The 16,161-nt window shown below is 36.4% G+C and overlaps 1 protein-coding gene across 2 annotated transcripts in view; it reads left to right on the forward strand.

Annotated features, from left to right (window-relative positions):
- Positions 1 to 16,161, forward strand: part of Frl (formin-like protein) — a 542,073-nt gene that overhangs the window by 497,024 nt on the left and 28,888 nt on the right. For both annotated transcript variants that reach the window (XM_069824507.1, XM_069824516.1), the window contains exons 14-15: positions 2,727 to 2,854; positions 6,525 to 6,689. In XM_069824507.1, coding sequence (XP_069680608.1) covers positions 2,727 to 2,854; positions 6,525 to 6,689 — 293 coding nt within the window. The remainder of the gene's footprint in view (positions 1 to 2,726; positions 2,855 to 6,524; positions 6,690 to 16,161) is intronic.

The raw sequence follows: 16,161 nt of genomic DNA on the forward strand, positions 1-16,161 counted from the left end.
ACATATCCTTTGTTAATGTACACACCTAAATACGTATATATGCAGTTATTTAGTTAACTGTCCAAAGACAGATTTGAACCTCATAAGTAACTCCAGTAGGTATTACTAATCAGGCAACTAAGTCAGGAGATAATGGGGTAGGATGGCCAGTTCCTTTCCCCCCCCCTCCATTGCATACATCGCTGACTAGCAACATGCTACATTAATCAGACTTCAGATGTATACAAACAATAGTTCTTTTTCTGATACACATCATCAAGTGTGACCAGCCAGAACCACAATCAGAGGTTGTATATACAGTATAAGAGTACATTATCACAGACTATGGGAATAACATTAATGTTGTAATGAAAGTGTATCAAATGAAACAGACTAATTTACTTGGTCATGGTCTTTACTTCCCAGGAATATGTGGCACTTCAGACAGTGTATTCAGATCAACTGAAAATTTTTTTGTCATATTTTTAACAGTTGTTCTTCCCACGTTCAAAGCATCACGAACTCTGTCTACGACTTTTGTAACAAGGAGATAAGGTCCTCCATTGTCTCACTCCTTCTCAAAATATTCACACAACTTGTATATAAATGCGCGGCTTTGGCTCTTGTAAGAGTCAATTTTTTTCTTTCTCGATTCTGATGAACTGGCCATATTACTATAGCAATAGTAAGCCTTACACATATTATTGTAAATCATTTAAGCACAAAACAACAAACCAACTTCACCTATACTAACACAAAGAACTAACACCATATCTGCCATGTGTATCACGCAAAAGAGAAATGACAGCGTAGCAACATCTCCCTAAATTCAGCAGACATGCATTGTGACAGGACCTGTGGTTGGTTCTAGCAGACATTTTTCACCTCCGATATACACATTTCTCCCAGCATTGCAAACTGTGACTGAATTCTTCTGTGAATACCAGAACTTCAGTCTTGTAACAGCAAACTATAGTAATTAAAAATATTATATGAAACCGAACCAGAATGTTTTAAGGTTAAAATGTTTTTTTGTCCAATGCCACCAGGTTGTCTTTTCGACATTTCTGGTCTTCTCTCCTGGCTGTGGCTTAATTGTAACCCACTTCTGAGGTTGGGGGCGCCTGGAAGGCAGAGTTACATTACCCCGATGATGTGATAGGATGATTATGATAATGTAGTGCCAGGAGAGGTCTTAAATCTAAACTTAACCTAAATTCCAGACCATGGACGAACACAGGAATAATCCCCTTAAGGTTAAAATGTAGCAGAATAGTTTCATTCACAGTTGAATTTCGAGATTCTGTTCACAAGTTCAACAATGCAACAGGTTGGCAGGTTGGTCTCTCTCCTTTACACTTTCCTTACTCGCGAAACATCAGAGCCTGGAGACTGGATATCTATACTGTAATAGATAGATGTCTGTACAGTGATATTTTGATCTTTGTGAAGAATAGTATTCAGTTTTTGTTTAGTATGTGTGTGTGTGCACGCAGGTTTGTGTGTCTGTGTCTGTGCACACATGTGAGTGTGTGCACCCAGTATGTAATTTTCTTCTGTATCCAGGCCTCATAATTATTTTCCATTACTGTAAATGTGAAGAATATGAGAGTAGAAGTACCTTAAAGAAGCTTTTACTTTATCACATTATTGTACAAGTTCTCTTTTATATGACTGAACATTATTTTAACGTAACAATTTTTCCCATATTCCTTTCATATACCGATAATGTAGTTTTGGGTTAACTTATATCAATTTAACCTGATAAACCTATGACCGAATCTAACAGTTGGGAAGAAATTAAGGGGAGAAATACTGGAACGTTTTGCGTTTCCATGTACTATACTTGATGTGTTACACCAGATCTTTTGCACACTGAGCACCACAATGCCAGCACAAAACACGCAATTGAATACATTTTCACTTGACATTTAATTCGTGTATTTGCATAGTGAATATGCAGACATGCTTTTTGTTTATGAATTTTGTGATGACGATACATTGGCTGATGTTGAGGTATACAGACATTGCGACGTTTTCCCAATCAAGGGGTTCCATCTAACTGTGTGTTTTCCCGTGCTTTCCGAAACTGGCAAGCTACCAAGTGTTTCATTCATGTCGGAAAGAGAACAGGTACTGGTAGCAGATGAATTTACAATTCATGGAATTCATAAGAAGGGCAACTTAGTAATAATTTGTCTTGTGTAATTATTTTATTTTAATTGTAAAATAAACTTATTGGAACAACACAAGATGCAGCATTTCAATAATGCATCGTATCACAATGTTCCAAAACGTAGAAATATGTTTATAATGCATCTCTCCATTTAAAAGTTCGTCCAACTTCCCAACCGTTACATTTAGGACGTAGGTATATCAGGTTAAATCATTGTAGATTAACCCAAACTACATTGTCCTGAAGTACTTTACATTCTTCCTGAGACACCCATATAATTAAAGCAACTCTGTATTGTTTGTGTTTCCTTATTAGAATAAATTAAAATAACTTACGTGACAGTGATATCCCAGTAATATGTGATTTGGTATGCATTATTTATTTATGTAACTTGGCGTATGCAAGAATCACTACTGCCAAGCCAAAGCCATTTAGCTATTACCTATATAACTTAACTTATCTGTGTTTTTTTGGAAAGCAGTTGCCTATTTAATTTTTGAGCTAGTATGTATTTTAGTTTTAAAACTCCTGTAGTAAATAAATGTACTTTACTTCAAAATCTTAAATACAGCAATATCAAGGCGTAAAATGGAGATGCCTCCAGAGAAGGTGATTGCTGCAATAAATTCACTGGATCTGAAGCTGCTATCCCTGGAAAATGTGGAAATTCTACAAAGAATGGTACCTACCGACCAAGAGGTAAAGCCCAGAACTGCTATTTTACACTGTTCTTCCATTTTTTTTTATTATTTTTTATTCAGTGAAAGATTTTGACGAACTAATTTATGTATATTGTATGTCTAATGAAATCATATTATACAACACTCAATGGTTGCTGAGTTACTGGCAGTGAAATTCACAATGTGCCACTTCTTTAGTTAATGTGCTTAACCTTCTCTCTTCTTTTGCTAGTTAGCCATGGTAACTCAGAGCCTAGTCACGAAACTGATGGTGAAGGGTTAGAGGTGTCTCGCGAACAAGACCATTATGTTCATCCTTTTTTCCTTTACTTTCTTTTGTTTTTGTGCAATGTTATTTTATATTTATTAGCACTATGATTTAAATGTTTAAAATAATAGAGAAAGAGAAGTATTGCTTCTTAAGGGAAGTTTGAAGACTGACATGACGAAAAATGACATTTTTCACTTTCAATTCAATTAAATTTGCCACTTTTCTGAGAGAGAGAGAGGGGAGGAGGGGGAGGGGGGGAAGAGAGATAGGGAGAGGGAGATATTTTTTATTAAAATTATCATTTTCACCCTTTACATGGTATATTTCGAAGCAAGGTAGACTACATAGCACTTATTTACTTACTTACTTTACTTACTTACTGCTTTTAAGGAACCCAGAGGTTCATTGCCACCCTCACATAAGCCCGCCATTGGTCCTATCCTGAACAAGATTAATCCAGTCTCTATCATCATATCTCGCAAATCCATTTTAATATTATCCTCCCATCTACGTCTCAGCCTCTCCAAAGGTCTTTTTCCCTCTGGCCTCTCAACTAACACTCTATATGCATTTCTGGATTCGCCCATACATGCTACATGACCTGCCCATCTAAAAGTCTGGATTTAATGTTCCTAATTATGTCAGGTGAAGCATACAACGCGTGCAGTTCTATGTTGTGTAACTTTCTCCATTCTCCTGTAACTATCCGTCTTAACCCCAAATATTTTCCTAAGCACCTTTTTCTCAAACACCCATACCTCTGTTCCTCTCTTAAAATGAGAGTCCAAGTTTCACAACCATACAGAACCACCAGTATTATAACTGTTTTATAAATGGTAACTTTCAATGTTTTTTGAGACCAGACTGGATGACTAAAGCTTCTCAACCGAATAATAACATGCATTTCCCATATTTATCCTGCTTTTAATTTCCTTCCGAGTGTCATTTATATTTGTTACTGTTGCTCCAAGAGATTTGAATTTTTCAACCTCTTTGAAGGATAAATCTCCATTTTTATGTTTCCATTTCGTACAATATTCTGGTCACGAGATATAATCATATACTTTGTCTTTTCGGGATTTACTTCCAAACCTATCCCTTTACTTGCTTCAAGTAAAATTTCCATGTTTTCCCTAACATATTCACGTCATCCACATAGACAAGCACTGATGTAACCCATTTAATTTCAAACCTTAATTTTGACAATTAAATTTTTTGATGTGGTAGAGCTGACTAACCTAACTACATTATCATTACTAGTTATGTGTAAGCTCTCTTTTCCAGTAGTCAGTTTAAAAATATCCTCCTGTCGTACTTTAATATTGAAATCCCCCAATAAAATTTTCATGTGATATCTAGATAACTGATCAAAAGTGTGTTCCAATTCCTCATAGAAGCTATCCTTCATATTGTCGTCTTTTTCTTCTGTGGGGACATGAGCATTTATAACTACAATATTGCACCATCTACCCTTAAGTATTAAATACGATAACCTGTCACTGATAAATTCGACCTTTTTTACTGCTGATTTTATTCTTTTATGGATAAAGAATCCTGTTTCTAATTGATGATTATTGTTTCCTTTCCCATAATACAACAAGTAATCTCCTATTTGTAATATGCTCTTCCCATCTAACCTAACCTCCTGTAGTCCCACAAAGTCTATTCTATATCTAGCTAGTTCTTTTGCTACTAATGTTACCCCCCCCCCCCCCGTTCTGTATAGGCTTGTAACATTCCAAGTACCAAATCTCGTAACCTTATTCCTTTGCTGTGGTTGTGTCAGAGAGTCAGTCCCATCCCGAGGCTTATTTTGAGGTTTAGTAACAAGCTGTTTTTTTACGGTAATGAGTTATTAGCCCTTCGCCCAACTCGCAAGCTGGAAGACCACCCCTCATCGGCTGTCTGTGACTGCTTATTCAATATATTCGCAGCTACCTTCCATATCCAGAACCTGAGGACGCACTATGCCGTAACTACATAGCACTAATAATAAAATTTATCTGTATCGCTGTTTTTCTCAAAATGACATTTTGCAATCTTCAGTGGCCTTTTTCTCAGAAACTACAAGTCCAATTTGGTTCAAATCTTGCACTGATGCTCATACTGCATTACACCAAATAACGAGCAGTCGTATTTATAAGTCACATAATTCGTTCATACACGCTTTTTTTTTCTTTATTGAAAATGTTGATCATTACAAATATTCTTGTTTTACTTTGATCGTAATGAAGCTATGAGATTCTCTATTCTTCAGATTGTAAAATATGGCTCCTAACATGTGTAAAAAAAAAATATTCACATTTCTGCCTATGGTGGTTTTTGAGAAAAGGTACATTAAAAACCAATGTTTGAGTTAACAAAAAAAAAAATAAAACATAATTTCAAAGAACTCATCAATATATTTAAACAATTCATCCAATCAGAATGAAATTCATGTGGCATATGCAAGACACATATATACAGATATTTCGAAATTATGGTTATTATTGTTTGAGTAGTTTTCAAGATAAAAACATATAAATGATAACCTATCAGTTTTGGACATTTCAGTCTTCAACCTACCCCTTAATGTGATACTATCTCAACATTATTCTTGTATGTGTTACTATTCAAAGATACATTTCTGTCATGAATGGAAGGAGTGTGGTATGGAACCTTCAACCAATCAAAAGTCAAGCATTTTCCCTGCTCATAGAAATATGGTTATTAAATAGTGATTACTTTCCAGTTAGTCTTATCATAAAAACAAAAATGGATTTGTAATCATTTTCACATAGTTGTGATGACTATTTACAAGGAGTCTGTGAAAGTTCAGTCATTTCTGATAAGCAAGTAATGTTGAAATAGTACATGATGTATTAAGGGACACCATTAACGAAAGAAGTAATACCTGTATTGCTCTGTTATTTTAAACATACATAAAGTACAGCGATAATTGTATTCATAGAATAACATTATATAAAGATAACTTGAACAGATCTTGATCTTGGAACCTCTCCATTACCAATCTCTTACTTGGACTCTGACCTGTTGCGACTAGTTTACAGAAACTGGAACAAAGTAATTACATTAATTAAAGAGGCTGCAAACCACTACTCTTGCTGTCATTAAATCAGTAACCTTTGAATGTTGTATAATTTGGCTTTGCTATACTATGTTTTACAGCATTAATGTGTCTCTGGAAATAGTACCATCAATATTGGTGACTCCAAAAGCATGTTCTCTCAATTAAGAAGTAAGAAAATAAATTGTTCCCATGACCTATAATACATACAATATAACTTCTTATAAATTACTTTCTGATGTATTGTTTTAAAATTAGACATAGGCATATTGGGGAGTGTTGGTAGAAAATTTTCTGCCTGTCTTTCCTGTAATAGTAGATTCTTTGGTAATGTATAATTTTCCATTGCAGACTAAGGCCTACAGGGAATATGTAGCTTCAAAGAAAAATGTGAATTTATTGACGGAAGAAGACAAGTTCCTGATGCAGTTAGGAAAGGTTGAACGAATATCAGCTAAACTTAGCATTATGAGCTACATTGGCAATTTCTTTGATAACCTTCATCTTATAACACCAGTGAGTATCATCGCAATTTAACATACAAATGTAATTCACTCACTGCATGATGTCAGGGCTAATATTTTACTATTAACTTTTATAATGGACAAATTGACTGTGATGGAGATTTCTTTTCTCTGCCATTATAATTTCACTGCTCTTTTATTTTAGCTATGCTATCATCCCATCACTAAAACTACATTACAGCTGCCAAGAGTGGATTTGGTACTGACATTTTTTTGGGTCTAATGGAATAATGTTGTGGTGTGTTAGAACAACCAGAAGAAATTTTCTTTGAGTTATTAACACCATGTCTGGGTCATATCCTATAGATCCTTTTTAACTAATAATGACACAAGTATTAGGGTTTTTAAGGCATAAGTAGAACTTCTTGCTCTTTAAATTATTTACAGACATGAGAATAAATGCCCTTATCATCGAAATTATTAAGATTACGTTAATTTTCCAAAGTAATTCGGTAAAATTTTTAAGCCCAAAAATGTTTGAATCAAGTAATTTTCGGCAAATAATATAAAATTTTCTTGAAATGGACATTTTTTGAAGATAATTGTATTTTATACTCTTTCATGTGGCACTTTAATTTACGTAACAAAAGGAAAAAAAAAGTCATTAGAGTCAATTTTTAGTAAATCTCCAATTCGTGTTATTTTTCTAAACAAATACGTAGGCTAAAAGTTTTTCAGTTAAAGTGAGCATATTTGAAGTGTTTTGTCATTCAGCTCGTAAATTCTGAATGTGAACAAAATCCATCTAGTAGTTCGGAAGAAATCTGTGTGCGTTTATAAACTGCATGCTCCAAACTTCTTTTCCAGTAACAAGAATGCTGAAAAAAATGTCTCTGTTAAAATCTCGAAATCTTTGTTTTTTAGCATTAAAAAGTTATATCTTCATAGTGAGAAAATAATAAAAAGAAATCTGAAGCATAGTGAGAAAATAATAATAAAAAAAATCTTAAGCTTGCACAGTGAGTGCAATTGAAGATATACAGATTTAAGACAAAGAATTTCTGCATTAATCTTAAGGAAGAAGAACTCTCTGTTGTTAGGTGCAAATAACTCCACTTCTGTATGTCTTGTAATTCTTACAGATGATATATGACATTGGACCATAAGTATTACGTTTTCATTTGAAATTATTAATAATTTAATATTATTTTCGTGTAAAAAAAAAACAGTATAGAATATAAACTTCTTACAAAAAGGAGAACCTGAAATATTAATTTTAACAATTTGCACGAATAGGAAGTAAAAAAGGCAGATTTATTTATTTTTGGACATAAGGTGGTGTTATGTGATCTTAATATATATAGGTTATACCAATGATACATTATTGATCCATTATTAAAATATACTATATCTAAAAGCACAGTCCTCTGGCAGCTCATTGCTAGAGTGTGGATTTTTCTTTCTGTGACTTTACTTGTCAGTACAATGCTTATGACTGTACACTTGCACTATACCACTTTCCATGTGATTTAGTTTATGGAGGTCACAGCATTTTAGCAACTCAGAATAATACGAACCATTCATGCTTAAACAATGTTGCATAGCTGTAACGTTATCACTCAGATGCTGTTAGATATGGTAAGTTAAAGGGACCAAATTAAAGATTTATATAAGGGCATAAAGGAATTTAAGAATGGATATCAGGCAAGGGTAAACGTGATCAAGGATGAGAATGGTGACTTGCTTGCAGACTCTCATTCAATATTGAACAGATGGAAAAACTATTTTGGGCAACTACTAAATATGCATAGGCCAAATAGAAATGATCAGGACGAAATTGAAATACAAACTGTTGAGCCATTTATACCCGACCCCACACTTTCTGAAGTCGAAATTGCGATAGAAAATCTGAAAAATTATAACTTTCCAGGTATCGATCAAATTCCAGCAGAATTAATACAAGAAATTTATAAGCTTGTACTTGCTATTTGGGAAAAGGAAATTATACCAGAACAATGGAAGGAGTCCATAATCGTACTTATCTTTAAGAAGGGGGACAAGACTAACTATAGTAACTTTCGAGGAATATCACTTTTGTTGACGTCGTACAAAATTTTGTCCAATATTCTTTTGAGAAGATTAACTTCATATTATGTAGATGAAATTATTGGGGATCATCAATGTGGTTTTAGGCGTAATAGATCAACTATTGATCAGATATTTTTTATTAGACAGATAATGGAGAAAAAATGGGAATATAAGGGTACAGTGCATCAGTTATTCATAGATTTCAAAAAGGCATATGACTCGGTTAAGAGAGAAGTTTTATATGATGTTCTTATTGAATTTGGTATTCCCAAGAAACTAATTTGATTAATTAAAATGTACCTCAGTGAAACATACAGCAGAGTTCGTGTAGGTCAGTTTCTATCACATACGTTTCCAATTAACTGTGGGCTAAAGCAGAGAGATGCACTATCACCATTACTTCGTAACTTTGCTCTAGAATATGCCATTAGGAAAGTCCAGGATAACAGAGAGGGTTTGGAATTGAACGGGTTACATCAGCTACTTGTCTATGCGGATGACGTGAATATGTTAGGAGAAAATCCACAAATGATTAGGGAAAATACGGGAATTTTACTTGAAGCAAGTAAAGAGATATGTTTGGAAGTAAATCCCGAAAAGACAAAGTATATGATTAAGTCTCGTGACCAGAATATTGTACGAAATAGAAGTATAAAAATTGGAAATTTATCCTTTGAAGAGGTGGAAAAATTCAAATACTTGGGGGCAACAGTAGCAAATATAAATGATACTCGGGAGGAAATTAAACACAGGATCAATTTGGGAAATGCCTGTTATTATTCGGTTGAGAAGCTTTTATCATCCAGTCTGCTGGCAAAAAATCTGAAAGTTAGAATTTATAAAACAGTTATATTATCGGTTGTTCTTTATGGTTGTGAAACTTGGACTCTCACTTTGAGAGAGGAACATAGGTTAAGAGTGTTTGAGAATAAGGTGCTTAGGAAAATATTTGGGGCTAAGATGGATGAAGTTACAAGGAGAATGGAGAAAGTTACACAATATAGAACTGCACTAATTGCATTCTTCACCTGACATAATTAGGAACATTAACTCCAGACATTTGAGATGGGCAGGGCATGTAGCACGTATGGGCAAATCCAAAAATGCATATAGTGTTGGTTGGGAGGCCGGAGGAGAAAAGACCTTTGGGGAGGCCGAGATATAGATGGGAAGATAATATTAAAATGGATTTGAGGGAGGTGGGATATGATAATAGAGAGTGGATTAATCTTGCTCAGGATAGAAACCAATGGCGGGCTTATGTGAGGGCGACAATGAACCTCCGGGTTCCTTAAAAGCCAGTAAGTAAGTTAAAGGGCCCGGATTCCCCCTATCTTGACAATGTTAAATTTTCAATGTTTCAATACACTCAGCTCCTGAACAATTGAAGATACAGAGCTGAAACTTTTGCAGATTGTTGTTCAATGATTTCTCTGTCCATTAAAACATTTACTGTCTTGATGCTTTCTCCCTGATTTTTTTCCCTAAATGTCCAACATTTTACATCATTTTTTATAATTAAGACTTTTTTCTGCCAGATTTATTTTTCCAATTCTCATAATTCTGCATTTAATGCAAAGGGCGTCACAATGGTAATGTGTGGTACAACAATTAAGTTTCTATCTGGAATAGCTTTCAAATTGAGTGTACTCAAAGTTTGAAAAATGCCGAAAGGAGAAAAGGGTAAAGAAAAGAATATGTAACTGAAGTGTGACTTGCATACAGTTACAAAACTGTTTTAAAAAAGGACCTTTTCTGGAAGAGTTGAATGCTGATATATTGGAATATTAAATTTAAAATGTCATTGGAAATAAATCAGCAATTTTTTTTTTTAAATTCATGCCCTTCGTCGATTTTGATCCTGTTAAATATTTATATGCACCAAGACAAAATATTGTAGCTACGAAGAAGATGAGATGTATGAACTAAGTCATGTGAAAAGCATTATAGTTAGAGAAGGGGGGGGGGGTGTGTGTGTGTGTGTGTGTGTGTGTGTGTGTGTGTGTGTGTGTGTGTGTGTGTGTGTGTGTGTGTGTGTGTGTGTGTGTGTGTGTGTGTGTGTGTGTGTGTGTGTGTGTGTGTGTGTGTGTGTGTGTGTGTGTGTGTGTGTGTGTGTGTGTGTGTGTGTGTGTGTGTGTGTGTGTGTGTGTGTGTGTGTGTGTGTGTGTGTGTGTGTGTGTGTGTGTGTGTGTGTGTGTGTGTGTGTGTGTGTGTGTGTGTGTGTGTGTGTGTGTGTGTGTGTGTGTGTGTGTGTGTGTGTGTGTGTGTGTGTGTGTGTGTGTGTGTGTGTGTGTGTGTGTGTGTGTGTGTGTGTGTGTGTGTGTGTGTGTGTGTGTGTGTGTGTGTGTGTGTGTGTGTGTGTGTGTGTGTGTGTGTGTGTGTGTGTGTGTGTGTGTGTGTGTGTGTGTGTGTGTGTGTGTGTGTGTGTGTGTGTGTGTGTGTGTGTGTGTGTGTGTGTGTGTGTGTGTGTGTGTGTGTGTGTGTGTGTGTGTGTGTGTGTGTGTGTGTGTGTGTGTGTGTGTGTGTGTGTGTGTGTGTGTGTGTGTGTGTGTGTGTGTGTGTGTGTGTGTGTGTGTGTGTGTGTGTGTGTGTGTGTGTGTGTGTGTGTGTGTGTGTGTGTGTGTGTGTGTGTGTGTGTGTGTGTGTGTGTGTGTGTGTGTGTGTGTGTGTGTGTGTGTGTGTGTGTGTGTGTGTGTGTGTGTGTGTGTGTGTGTGTGTGTGTGTGTGTGTGTGTGTGTGTGTGTGTGTGTGTGTGTGTGTGTGTGTGTGTGTGTGTGTGTGTGTGTGTGTGTGTGTGTGTGTGTGTGTGTGTGTGTGTGTGTGTGTGTGTGTGTGTGTGTGTGTGTGTGTGTGTGTGTGTGTGTGTGTGTGTGTGTGTGTGTGTGTGTGTGTGTGTGTGTGTGTGTGTGTGTGTGTGTGTGTGTGTGTGTGTGTGTGTGTGTGTGTGTGTGTGTGTGTGTGTGTGTGTGTGTGTGTGTGTGTGTGTGTGTGTGTGTGTGTGTGTGTGTGTGTGTGTGTGTGTGTGTGTGTGTGTGTGTGTGTGTGTGTGTGTGTGTGTGTGTGTGTGTGTGTGTGTGTGTGTGTGTGTGTGTGTGTGTGTGTGTGTGTGTGTGTGTGTGTGTGTGTGTGTGTGTGTGTGTGTGTGTGTGTGTGTGTGTGTGTGTGTGTGTGTGTGTGTGTGTGTGTGTGTGTGTGTGTGTGTGTGTGTGTGTGTGTGTGTGTGTGTGTGTGTGTGTGTGTGTGTGTGTGTGTGTGTGTGTGTGTGTGTGTGTGTGTGTGTGTGTGTGTGTGTGTGTGTGTGTGTGTGTGTGTGTGTGTGTGTGTGTGTGTGTGTGTGTGTGTGTGTGTGTGTGTGTGTGTGTGTGTGTGTGTGTGTGTGTGTGTGTGTGTGTGTGTGTGTGTGTGTGTGTGTGTGTGTGTGTGTGTGTGTGTGTGTGTGTGTGTGTGTGTGTGTGTGTGTGTGTGTGTGTGTGTGTTTTTTTTTCCCCCCACTTCACTTGGGTGATTGGGGTTCTGCATGCTGCAGATAGATGGCAGAATTGTGACCCATTTTTCTATCTGTACACCACTTCGGCGGGTCCTGCTGTACGTGATGTGAAGAGTTATGTCATGTACTAGGGTGAGTGTATGTGTTAAGTATAGGTCGGGAATGAGTGATGATGATGAGGAAGGGAGAAGGGGAAACCCAGTGCTGGCTCGTAGCCTATTCCTGTTTGTAAAATACAGTGTTTGTAACCTTCTTTAAATACTGGGTAGGCTGAAAATATCTGCTTACCTTATATCTTTTTATAGAGCAGATGTTTTTTGGCTTCTCTATCCGAAATTGTTTGTGACACAGACCCCACAAAAAGATGACTACCAGTACTCATTTTCACCCCCAAATAAAATACAGGCATAACAATATAACTTATTTGTCTCAGAGCACCCTGTTAGTCAAGGATATTTCTTATACCTTGAAAATTAAAAATTTACATTTTGTCTTCCTCCATCCGCTATTTTAATATGTAAATGTAGTGTCAATCTCCTATCTTTGTAAGCACATTTTGTTTCATACGCCCAACTTGGAAAAAAGTGTTTCTCTTTCAATTCTGTAAATAATTACATCAATGTTCTCTCAGTATGGGCTATTTTACACAAAATTAGTATGTAACACACACAAGCATGCACTTTTGATTAAACTAACATCCAACAATGCAGCATACTTCACATAACACCATCATTGAGACTAACCACGCTTCCTGCTACTGAGTCATAGCTAGATCATATATACCCAGGTTGCTCGGCCTTATAGGCTTTGATGGTAACAACTTTTGTCAGGTTTACTATGCTGCCGTCTAGTTGTTACATAAGGAGTAACGTCATAACTTCCATTTGAATTATATTAGTGACTATACTGCCATTTCATGTTCGTTTATGGCAGACGGGTGGCGGTTGTTCTTTTCAAAGTGCTACCGATTTTAACATAGGGATGAGCAATCTGTTATATGTGTGATCTGGGGTCGTAGTGAATCGATAGCCCCTTCTCTCTGGCCTTTCGTCAAGCTTGCGAGTGCCGCTGCCTGTGAGCGAGGCTATCGCATATCGCTATGAAGCTTCTGCCACAAGTCTCTCGCACTGAAATATCTATCCTGGAATTACTGCCAACAATGTATTTAATATATGGAAGGACCGGAGTGAAACCAAGTGTTTTTGGGTAAGATAAGCCTCAAAAGCCTCTTAAGAGCTTCACCACTGATACACAACAGAGACACAATAGAGTAATAGACGACTGCTTCAGCATATGAATTGGGCAAAATAAATAATGGCTGTCTGTTCTTATTTTCAAAAAAAAGTTAGAATCACAAAAGATAATTTTATCTGGAGGGGGGGGGGGGAGTTGTGGAACTCTTGTAAAATTTATTGGAGTGGATAGGAAGATGATCACTGCCCATTGCACTGGGAATTCAAGGCCTAAACAGAATTCAGAAAAAATCACTTAAAATGAACCCTCAATCATTTTCACAACTTAATGCACCTTTCAAAGTAAAAACAAATTTAATCCATGTTGTTATAAATCAGTGATCATCAACTCAATGCCCTGTGATGTCACCTCAGCTTGTCCTGCCTCTTTTTTTGCTTCAATGGGCAGAGCTCTGACGAAAAAGACTGTCGGAAGTTTGCAGTGGCAGCTTCTTTTCATGATAATTCTTTCTCATGTTTAAAAGAAACTTAAAGTAATGTGAATGCCTAATACTGGTATTTACGTGTATGAAACTAATTGATAGGTTAGGGATGAAATGAAAGCTGAATAAGTATGGATACTGCATTTAAATTTCTACTTTTCTCTTTCATTTTGTTGTTATAAAATAAAATATAACTTAACTGCAGTTAATGTATTTATACACGTGTGTTTCATTTCAAAACCTTAGAACTGAAGGTCCATTTCTCTACTGATACTATTGAACTCTGTTACAGTGAATTGTACTCCGTCTTCCATCAAATGATATTTACATAGTACTTAGAATGAAATGGACTCAATTGAATTAATTAACCATTAGTGAAAATATTTATTGATCTCCTGTATTGCTCTTTTTACGGGATTTTTCTGCCCCTTTCTTGTGTACTAATTGCCCAATATTATACACTATGATCTGAGCAGTGCACGAACTGGGGAAACTTTGTAGATTTTAGTCAGATGAATTACATGTGATGAAATTTAGTTATTTTCATTAACGAAAATAACTGTTTGCATATGTATATTGATCTGAACATTCACAATATACGGAAAGCATGCTCATGAAGCTTGGAAAATCTGACTTATGAAAAATGTGGATAAAAATCACACAGACTTTTCTTACTGATATATTTTACCTTCAGCTCACTATCACACTGTAAGTCTGTAATTTCTAGCAGTGTACTTGGAGACAAACTGACTGCCTCACATTCTGCAGCTGTTATAATTAAACACTCTTTGATAAATTGCCCGTCACTATATGGACGCAATTTCAGTTGTCAATAAGCTTTGATAGTGAACGGACGCGAGTTGAGCGCGACTCTGATGTTGCAAGTAGAGAGGCATTGCCTCAGGAAAAGTTACGGAAGGAGATTAAATCCAAGGAAGTGAAAATGTATAAGAGTGTACAGCAGGAAATTAGCAGGAGCGAAAGATTTAGTAGATCGGAATATAGGAGATCTAAATAATGAAAAAAGAACAAATAATAATGAATCAAGTGACAATAGACAGGATATTGAAAGAGTTAAGATAAATATGCAGGGACACAGTGAGAAGATTGAATTGCTGAGACAAGAAATAGAACAAATGAAGAGGAAAATTAAGCAGTACGAAATAAGTCTAAGAAAAAGGACATTGTTATTCTTCGGAGAAGAGGAAAAGGGACGTGAATTCGCAATAGAAACTGGGGAGGCAGTATGCAAAGTATGCTACAAGATCTTGAAATTGAAGATAAGAGCAGAATAGAACAAATGAAGAGGAAAATTAAGCAGTACGAAATAAGTCTAAGAAAAAGGACATTGTTATTCTTCGGAGAAGAGGAAAAGGGACGTGAATTCGCAATAGAAACTGGGGAGGCAGTATGCAAAGTATGCTACAAGATCTTGAAATTGAAGATAAGAGCAGAAGGCATCGAAGAGACTTGTAGAATTGGATTAGGATGCAACAGGCCTATTGTGATAAGAGTCTCAAACATAATAACCAGAAAAAAAATATTAAGGAACTTACGCTGAGTGCGAGAAATGGGAATGAGGGTGGAAAAAGACCTGAACTACGAGATCAGATGTAAAAGAAAGCTACTACTCCTTTCATGAAGGCGGCAAGAGCAAATAGACACTTTGTAAAGTTATATGAAGATAAATTAAAAGTCAATGGAAAATACTATGACGTAGAATTCTGTAAGGCAAATGAAAATCACCCAATATTTGGATTAAGTATGAAGAAGTGAGAACATCAATATGAAAAAGAGCCAAGGAGATCTGAAGAAATGTATACGAGGTCGCAAGGTACTACACTGTAAGGAAAAACTGATGAAATTACAATCTTGAGGAAGAAGAATGGTCAACAGGGAAATAAAATGAAGCAACTGCAGATATCGCACAAACTGGATAGTATGGAAAATGAAGAAAATCACTGGCATAGATTAATACCAACCAGCCCAACTAAACAGAGGATAAGAGAAGATCGAAATTCGAACTGGGACAAAATATACGAGACAGGTGATGGACAGTCTGTTCAATCAGCAGTCGTGGTGAATCATAACAAGATCATTGACCAGGTACGTATAGGTGATGGAGAATTTGCTGAATTTCAAAATAAGCATTTTGTGCCGGAGGAAGCAAGACAGAACCAGGAAATGCTGAGATCGAGAATACAGAAAAAGGAAACATATGTGAAGAATCAGATAAGAGCAGTTTAAGTACCACAAGTGCAATGATGTTTAGTG

The sequence above is a fragment of the Periplaneta americana genome, chromosome 1 (genome assembly GCF_040183065.1).
Source record: "Periplaneta americana isolate PAMFEO1 chromosome 1, P.americana_PAMFEO1_priV1, whole genome shotgun sequence".
Lineage (NCBI taxonomy): Eukaryota > Metazoa > Arthropoda > Insecta > Blattodea > Blattidae > Periplaneta > Periplaneta americana.